This window comes from Salminus brasiliensis, chromosome 10, assembly GCF_030463535.1.
Source record: "Salminus brasiliensis chromosome 10, fSalBra1.hap2, whole genome shotgun sequence".
Taxonomy (NCBI): domain Eukaryota; kingdom Metazoa; phylum Chordata; class Actinopteri; order Characiformes; family Bryconidae; genus Salminus; species Salminus brasiliensis.
This window is the reverse complement of record NC_132887.1, coordinates 32335671-32345272: the sequence shown is the minus strand read 5'-3', so window position 1 is coordinate 32345272 and position 9602 is coordinate 32335671. Positions and strand designations below refer to the sequence as shown.

Sequence of the window (9602 nt, the reverse complement as noted above, 5' to 3'; positions counted from 1 at the left end):
GCAACGGATAGAGAAATGTTAGTGATGTAAGTGATGAGCTCAGACTCTTGACTCTCTGGAAAAATACACTCTCTTGAATTCTCTAAATGCACACTGTACATTTGAAAAAAGACCCAAATAATCTTTTTAGTTATTTTCTTGTCTTCTCTTGTAGTTTTTAAAACCGGTCTTTGGTGATAAATAAAATGGCAAGTTTAGCCTCTCTCAAGCACATAATGTAGGTTTGTTTTGCAACAAGTAGTCACGCAGACTAAGTAGCTTCCCCCACAATACTAACAAATAAGTAGTGATCCATTTTGGTCACAACCCCGATTTATGATTCAAACACATTATTCTACTAATTTAAATTCAGTCAACATAACTTCCACTCAAAAATGTTTTATTCACTTAATACAAATACACTTAAATTTGTCCTGGCATTTTTAGAAAGTGTTAAAAATAAAAAATTCAAAAACCAAAACTCTATGACATTAGATTTAAGTCAACTCTAAAAAATAGGTTGGACCTTAACTCAACCAAATTAAGTTTGACAAACTTTGAACTTCGAGTTAAATTAAAAAAAAAATATTGTAGTAGATTATGTTTATCCAATTTTAGGAAATCTTATTGGATTTACAATATGGCCTCATTTTGTAAGAAAACCTTTCAATACTGTGAAAAATACGTTTCTATTTTAAAGATTAAAATAAAAAAACTAATGCATTTTTATTTCTCATGTGAACACTATTAAGTCACAGAATTTTGTTTTGTTTTTGCATTTATATTTTGGTACTTTTATTTACAGAATGAATGGTCCTTCTGTATTTTCACCTAAAGTTCCATGTTTTTTGACAATTTTACAGCACTTTGTTATGAACTTTTTTAAATGTATTACTATAACAATTTCAGTCTTTACATAAAATATATTTTTACATTGTTTAGTTCCTGGAGCAGTTGCAGCATTGATGATACATATAATAATAATTTTAGATCATGAAGATATACTGCAATATTTCATCTTAAAATGAAAACAATGTCAGTATTTGAAAAACAAAGTATTTGTTTAGAGCATTGGGAATCTTGCCCAGATTAGAGCATTGGGAATCTTGCACTGTAAAAAGAGAAATTCTCTGAAACAAGGAGAAAAATATTAACAAAAGTGTTATAATGGGTTTAGGTTTCTGTTAGTCAGCAATCTAATGCTAGTTTTACTTGATAATGTACTCCTCAGAGCAGGATGCATGTGCAAAAGTTGGTACATTTATTCATACAGATAAACACAGAATGGCTAAATGTCCAAGGTCAAATACCAGTAATGAAGTCTCACCAAGCATGGTCAAAAACTACAAATCAACTCCAAGAAATTAAAGTATAACTAAAAAGTAGACACAGGCGAGGCTCTGTTTAGAACTTTGCTAGAACTTTTATCTGATAACTAGATTTAGTACATATTGTACCAATTCTAACTTGGCAAGTTCAACAGTTCAAATCAAATCAAATCAATCAACATTATTCAATCCTCATTGCAAATATACAAATATTTAGCTGTTTTCAATAAACCAATCAAACAATACTAATTTAAATATCTTAACACAACTAATAGAACACAAAATACACAAAGTCTGAGTTATTGAACTCCTTCATGACAAGCGTCTTTAGTAGAACACCTTTTTGCTTTTTTGGCCTGCTGCAAACGTGATGCATAGCCAGACCAGACCAGCTTCTGGCAGTGTCCCTAAGGAATCTCAGCCCATTCCTCATGGGCAATGGCATCCAGTTCACTGATATTCTTGGGTTTGCTGCTGCAACCACCTTCTTATATCCCATCAGTCAGGCAACTGTGACAGCCACTCCAAAATCTTCCAGGACTTCTTCTGAAACCAAGCCACGGTTGACTTTGAGGTATGCTTGGGATCATTGTCCTGTTGGAAGGACAACAACCAAGCTTTTTTTTCCTTACAGAAGACATGCATCCCCTAGGATTTCCTAATACTTGATTGAATCCATCTTGCCCTTCCACACACTGCAGTTTCCAGTTCAAGCCACTGTCATGCTTCAATGTAGGGAGCATGTTCTTTTCAGCGTATGCTTCATTCTTCCTCCTCCAGACATACCGCTGATCCATTGACTTAAAAAGATCCAGTTTTGTTTCATCACTCCACAGAACAGAATCTTCTGTGGTTTATTTATGTGGTTTTTGATCAGACTGGAGCCAACTTCTGCTTTTGGGTCAGTAGAGGTGTACGAACATGGAGACCTTCAGCATTTAGTATGTGCCTTAAGGCCTATTCACGTATAAAAAATGGCTACTTAATGAACACATGTATATTAGTAATGTCATTCAAAACTGACAGACTGCGACACTGTATTTTTGCTTTAATTTCTGCGTTGTACAAATGTGTTAATATTATAGTCAAAGATGGCATCAGAACAGTTCATCTTGTTCGTAGCAGAACACAAAAGCATATATGCTCAGCCACAGGCAAACTATAAAAATAAAGAAGTTGAAGAAAACATGGCAGAGCAGAGCTAAAAGGCTGGGTGATGATGGTGAGAACAATACATTAATTTTATGCAGGTCTTTTGCAGTTATTGAAGGGATTGTGCACCCGCCTCCTCAAGAATCTAGTAGCTTGTGAACTATGCCTCCAGCTGTATATCTTTGCTCTCTCTCTCTCTTTCTGTATCCTTTTCCTTGTTTGTGCAAGGCAATGATCTGAACTCTCTTGACTTCTTGTCATATTTCTAACATGCAATCAAATGTCACTAATGAAGCCTTGATTTGCCACATGATTTGCAAATGTGTATTCGTATGAGGGATTCTATTCAGGGGGTTGAGTAATTCTACAGTTGTTCATTAAAAGTGGTAGTAATCAGTAAGTATCAGTAAGTTATGTTCATGGAAGTTTTGATACAGTGGTATTGTGTATATGTTTGCATTTTAATTTCCAAATATATTTAAGTGAGAAATGCATTTTTAGACAATTTAAATGTCTTAATAGTTCCTTTTATGTACTGATTTATTTTTTATTTAATTTTAAATGTTACAGCTTTTGTTTTATTAACAATCAGAGTTGTTCACATCTAGTTATAATTACATTATTGTACAATTATTGTATTAATGAGTTGTAGATTTACTTTGATTGTCAAACTACATGCTACATGCCATTTGGCTCTATAGGCACATGTTTTGATCGCTACAGCATGTACGATGTGCCGACACAGGTATGCACATTTAATGGAAACAAAATGCATCTCCTTGGAAAAGTGCTTTTTGGTTTACTTTTGTGTCTGTCATCAAAGAGAAAAATTTTACATGTGTTACTAAAAAGATGGAAAGCAAAGGACACACATCAGGTGAGTAATGTTGTTATCCAGCATTTCATAAGCAGACATTTGCTATTTTATGTAAGGAAATAAGCTATTAAAAATATGTCAGTCTGCAATGCTCATGTGCAGCTGTTGAGTTACCAAAATACAAGGACATTACCCAAAAATCAGTGCCTTTGCAAATGTATTAGTAGTTACTACACTCTTGTGGCATTCATGTGCACTCATCTAGTAAATGTGGTATTTCCCCCATGACTACTCCAGTTTCCTGCACCCTCCCAAAAAAGATGGACCGGCTATGTTATATCGCCCCTAGGTGTGAATGTGTGTAGGTGTGTTACCTTGTGATAGATCGGTGGCCTGCCTAGGGTGTTTTCTTGCCTTGTGCCAAGTGTCTTCCAGAGACCTGAGGGCAGCATTAAAACACAGCTGAAAAACGGCCAAATTGTGCTGTTCTGCCCTCATTTTTCCACTCCTGATCTTTTAGTATGCAGTAAGAATACTCGGCAGAAAAGTGAGCAAGACTGGTTAAAGCAGAATTATGCAAAAATCACTTCTTGCTCCTGGGCTCCCCCTACAGTTGGAAACTTTCTGATTCCAGCCACCATTAAAGGACACACCTTTCACAAGCATTTTTCAAGGTGAGAATCTGCAATGAAAGAAACATGTGGATTGGCATGCTTTTTTATGTCCTTCTCTTAGGTTCACATAGTTCACACAGCAGGTAAAAATCCCAATCTTACCATTTGTCATAAATGTGCTGAGAACTGCAGTGGGGGAGGTTTTCATATATTCAAGAATTATTTGGGGTGATTTCTCGGGTCAACCTATATTGGAAGGTACATATTACAACCATTGTGGTTCTAAAGAAAAGGCTGAACACATATGCAAGAGGACTTGGCAGCAATTTCAGAAGAAAATTAAAAGCTGTTACAGTTACTGTTGACTGCATTTTGATTGTTTACCTCTGGACAAGTGGGCCATGTGAACCATTGGCACATCAGTTTCAGAGCATGAACTATTCAGACAAATGCTGAATACAGGTCACATACAGTGTGAACAGCCTTTAAAAATCAGATTTGGACCACTTTACCTGCTGTATGAATGTAGACAAGGCAAGCAGGCAAATATGTCAGCTAAAAAGATCACTACAATTAATAACTGTGGCTATCATATTCACTCTACCTCATGCTCTCAGTCTCCTTCACTGTGTGAGTGTGTGTGTGTTTGTTCCTACGTGCCCACTCCCATTTATTTACCGGTAGATACTCAATATTACCGAATGTGTTCTCTTGCGGTTAAAATGTCCTTCGCATTTTCTGAAAGAGCCAGTACAGCATGTGAGAACCATCTACTGTTCCACCGTGTTGCAGAGCCCCCACCATTCTTCTAAACTGGTCACAGTCACCCAGAGAATAGCGGTTTTGATGAGAAACCGCTGTTAACGGCAAGTTGAGTTGTTTAGGCAGAAAAGTAAAACCGGATCTCATCTGCTCACACTGACAAGTGTAAACACAATTCGGTCAAAGTAAATCCAGATGCTATCCGGATACAAAATGCATGTTAATGCCGGATGTAAAGGGGCTCTTGCATTCTCTGAGGAGTTATTCCAGAGCTGAGAAAGTAATCCACAACGAAAGAGCAAGCGAGAGAGAGAGAGAGAGAGAGAGAGAGAGCTACCCCCATTCAACTCTTCACCCTCTCTAGTTATATAAAGGTCCTTCGGGCTGCGCTCCTCCTCCGTCCAGTGGAGAGCCATGAACACGGCGGAGGCACTGCGGAGCGCGCTCGCTTGTCTCGCGCTGGTGCCGCGCTTCGTGGTCGCGGCGCTGGTGCTGTGGCTCCTAGACTTCCTGTGCGTGAGGAAGCGTGTGTTGGTGCGGGCGAGGGCGCGCGACGAAGAGGAGGAGGGCGAGGAGGAACAGAAGATCGGGGGGAACGTGGACGTCGACGACCCGCCGCTCTGCGTGTCCGACTCAGACCGTATGTTCAGCTTGGCGTCACTGCGCGCCGTGTGGCACGGGCACAAGTTGGACGCGCTAAAGGCGGCGCGTGTGGGCCGCACAGCGCCCAACAGCGAGGTGGTGTGCCTGGCCGATGCGCGCCGCCGCCGTATTTTGGAGTACGCGCGCGGCGCACGGCCGCTCGTGCTCAATTTCGGCAGCTGCACCTGACCGCCGTTCATGATGCGTCTCCGCGCGTTCGGCCGCCTCATGCGCCGCTATGCTGACGTGGCCGATGCGCTACTGGTATACATCGAGGAGGCGCATCCGTCCGATGGATGGGCGAGCTCGGACGCGCCGTACCAGATCCCGCGCCATCGCTGCTTGGAAGAGCGCCTACGCGCCGCGCGCCTCATGGAGTGCGAGGCGCCGCCCGATTGCCCTGTAGTGGCCGACGGCATGGAGAACACGGCCAACGCGGCATACGGTGCTTACTTCGACCGCCTCTACATCGTGCAGGACGGTAAGGTGGTGTACCAGGGTGGTCGAGGGCCCGAGGGCTACCGCATCTCCGAGCTCAGGGACTGGCTGGACGAGTACAGAAGGCGGCTGCGCCAAAAGAAGAACGCTGTGGTTCACGTGTAACTCTGGCGGTGGATATGTGTGTGTGAGGGAGTGGGACACGGAGACAGGGACGACAAAAAGCTGCTATATATAATTTCTGAGTGAGGAATCACACACACACACACAGTCTGCCATCTCTCTGTCAATTGGACAGTGTCTGACACGGACGTTTAATTATCCTCACCGTTTTTGATCTTTCACCCATCGTCTCTAACGGTGTGTTTGTGACCAGTTTGGAGGTAGTAAACTTTCTCTAGCCTAGCTCAGCATCCCAGAGTGTGATCATGATCGTGCGTTGCTCCCAGCACTTGGATGACTTACAGTTACCTCTGTTCTCCTTCTCGTATTGCTGTGAAGTTCGGTTTTTAAACGGTTCTTCAACCAGAAAACCGACACTGATAATTTTAAATACGGCAAGGAAATAGAAGTGATTTATGCATCATTTTTGTTGTGACGTCTGCAAATCATTTTGTAAATTATTCCTTTTTATCAAACCCGTTTTGTAATAAAACTTCTATATGATAGAATATTCTGTAGGAGCGATTTCATTGTGTTGGACTGTAGGTTTGTTGTGACTTAGACTACCAAATCATTCGAGTTTTGGCACATGCATGCATACTCATTTATTAGATTTCAATGCGCTTAACAAACGCAACCTAGAAATGCTTGGTTAGTAGAACGTTACGTGAACGTTATGAACGTTACAACTTTTGGTTCTTAGAACCTTTTTATCTGTCGAGGTTTCTGAACGTTCCTGGAACTTTTTGTATTCGTTTATTCCCACGATTGAAAAATGAACTTTTCACATTTGGTAGGCATTTTTCTAAACAGTAATGCAAGTTTACCATTTAAACTTTTATATTATCAGTGTAAATTCAGCAAATATATATTATATTCTGTGTTAAAATAAATGCTACAATTCTTAAGTTTGGAAAACGTTGTATGACACATTCATGAAATATTATTTATCAGTATGATAAGTGTGATCATGTATCGGTTTCATCAGTGTTTTAATTGTACTATATTTTATTTATTGTATTTTAGTATTAGAAAAATCACATTTCCATAATGTTATGGACTCTAGCTGAGAATTTTGTGGAAGAACCATTATAATGGCACACGTTTTCAGAATGTTCCTGGAACATTATTTCTGTAACGTTACAGGCTAATTTTCTGAAAGCATTTAAATACATTGCTGAACATTCCGATAATGTTCTCTGCTGTCTGGGATGCATGGGCTACATCAATGATGAAAAGGATTTAGCAGAGAGTTTCCATAAAAAGCAAATGTTTTCATAGCTCACAACAATAGTAGAAACCTCTGCTATACAGAATCATTTTTGAAGCTCACCCTACAGTGAAGAGAGAAAGTGTCGTTTGCTTTGAGCCACCACTGAAGGTAATGCTTTTAACATGCATTTCTGGACAAGCTGAGAGAGAGCTCAGGTAAAAGAAGCATATGGACTGACTACAATAATAGGAGATTTGAATCAACTATGACTAAAGTAATTCTTGTAAGCTTTACCAAAAAGTTATTGTGCAGTTAGCAGCACGCCCAGGTTATTTTAAGGTAAATATGTTGTGTAATGTTGCCTTAAAGCTCTATAAAGAATTGTCTACTGGAGTTTTTTTTTTCTTGTATTCGAAAAAACATTTAACCAGGCAAATGATTTAGGGATTTAAATGGTTCTTTGAGTTTTCATAGTCCTATATGAAATCATTGCCATCATTTAAGAGCCCTTGAGGAATTCCTTTTGCAAAGACCATATGATTAAGTTATGTGTTTATTGTGGTACCTGCAGTATGCCATTTACATATTGTTGGACAGTTAATATCTTAATGTTACTCCTTAGAATATTGCTCAGGGTTTAGTGTTGCCTAAATGTAACTAAACAAATATTTACCCATTAATGTCAATTGCAAATAAAATTAACCTAAAGGTAAAAGAGAAGTTTTAAGGTTTAAATATCCTGGGGTGAGGGGAAGGGAGTAAGCGTGAGAGAAGAGGAAGGGGGAAAAGTGGTAAGGGTAAGATGCCAGTGGTAATGTTATTAGTGGAATAGGGAGGAAGGGGGATAGGCAGTAAAGGAAGAAAATACACAATATGTTCAAATGTTTGTGGACACCCCCACTAATAAATGCATTTAGCTACTTTAAGTTGCACCTATTTCTGCTCAAAAACAGCTTGTTCTTCTCCAGTCCCTCCAGTCCCTGTAGAAAAGTATTGCCAATAGAATAGGACTCTCTGGAGCAGATAAACATGAACTTTTTGACACCATGCCTAATGCCAGTGTTGAGCTGTGGAGTAGTGGAACTGTGGTCTATGGAATAATGTTCCATCTTATGCTTTCATGATGAGCTGGAGAGTAGGGCATGAGGTGGGGTGGTGATCATCCAAAATCCTGACCTCACTAACGCACTGAATGCAATCAAATCATCAAAGCAATGCTCAAAAATCTAGTATGAAAGCCACCCCAGGGCAGTAGAGACAGTTACTCCAACAAAGGTAGGATAAACCCTTTTGTAATACCCTTGATTTCTGAAGAAACAATTAATGAGCAATGAGTCCCAATACTTATTTCCAAAATTAACTGTTTATTAATAGTTTCTCTCTACCAAAAGCAAACAAATGGGTAATGTTTCATGTAATTGTAGGGACTGCACCAATGTTTAATGTTTACACAGCAATAATCTTTCTTGTTTTTCAGGTTTAAGTCTGTGTGGGAATCTAACCATCTAAAATCAAATAAAATATCTTTTATCTTTGCAGTCATAATTGTGCTTCAGAAATAATGTGATTTAATAGTGATTTAAAGCTTTAAACAAAGGGGAAAACATGTGACATTTTAGTAGTTCACGTTTATCACCACACATTTATATTGTACAATGTAGCAGAAAGCCCGAAAGTCTCAAAGCACCAGATGCTTGCCATCAGCAGCCGGAGTCCAAGAGAACACAGTTGGCCATGCTCTTCCAGGGGTGGGTTGATGGAACGTCCTCCCCACATCACTCCTAGTGTTAGCTGTTGTATTGGAGCTAGGGAGATGCTTCGAGTGTTTCTAGTGTCGGGGCATGGCTAGTGAGGGCAGTTCACATGAATGGGGATTCCAAATTTAGGTAGAAAATGGGGTGAAGTTATACTGTAAGGATAATTCTCAAGTCAAGTGGGTTTTTATTGTCATTTCAACTACATTCAGAGTGCACAGTGAAACGAAACAATGTTCCTCCAGGACCATGGTGCAACAAAGACACAGTGCATACAGAACACAAGTGCAACACAGTGCAAGTGCAGACAGACAATACAACACAATACAGACAAAGAATAATAAATAAATTAGGGGTAGTGTGCAAATTATGCAATGTGCAATAAATATTGAGTCCAGTGAGGTAGTATAGTATAAAAGTATAAAATGTAGTACAAAATGTATATTGTGTTATACATTTTAATTTTATTAAAAAAGAATAAGCATGCAAGGAATATGCACTAACTAAAACATTGAGTTATTGCTTGTTGCTTGTTGCTGAAAGGTTCGTTTAAGCAGCTGTATTAAATGAATGTCCAAAAAGCTCCATTAGAAATAATCAGATATGGGGGGCTTTAGTTGCTAGCCATCAGCTTCTAGTAACATCTACACCAAAAATCATTGTATTACACTTATCAGAATCAGAATCTCTTTATTTCACCAAGTATGTTACACATACAAGGAATTTGTCTTGGTGAGAGCA

The 9602-nt window shown here is 39.3% G+C and overlaps 1 protein-coding gene across 1 annotated transcript; it reads left to right on the top strand.

The window, feature by feature from the left end:
* Positions 1-4746: 4746 nt before the first annotated feature.
* dio3a (iodothyronine deiodinase 3a) lies at positions 4747-7498 on the top strand. The gene has a single exon (XM_072689851.1). The coding sequence runs from the start codon at positions 5067-5069 to the stop codon at positions 5895-5897; it is 831 nt and encodes a 276-aa protein (XP_072545952.1). The 5' UTR covers positions 4747-5066; the 3' UTR covers positions 5898-7498.
* The last annotated feature ends 2104 nt before the right edge of the window (positions 7499-9602 follow it).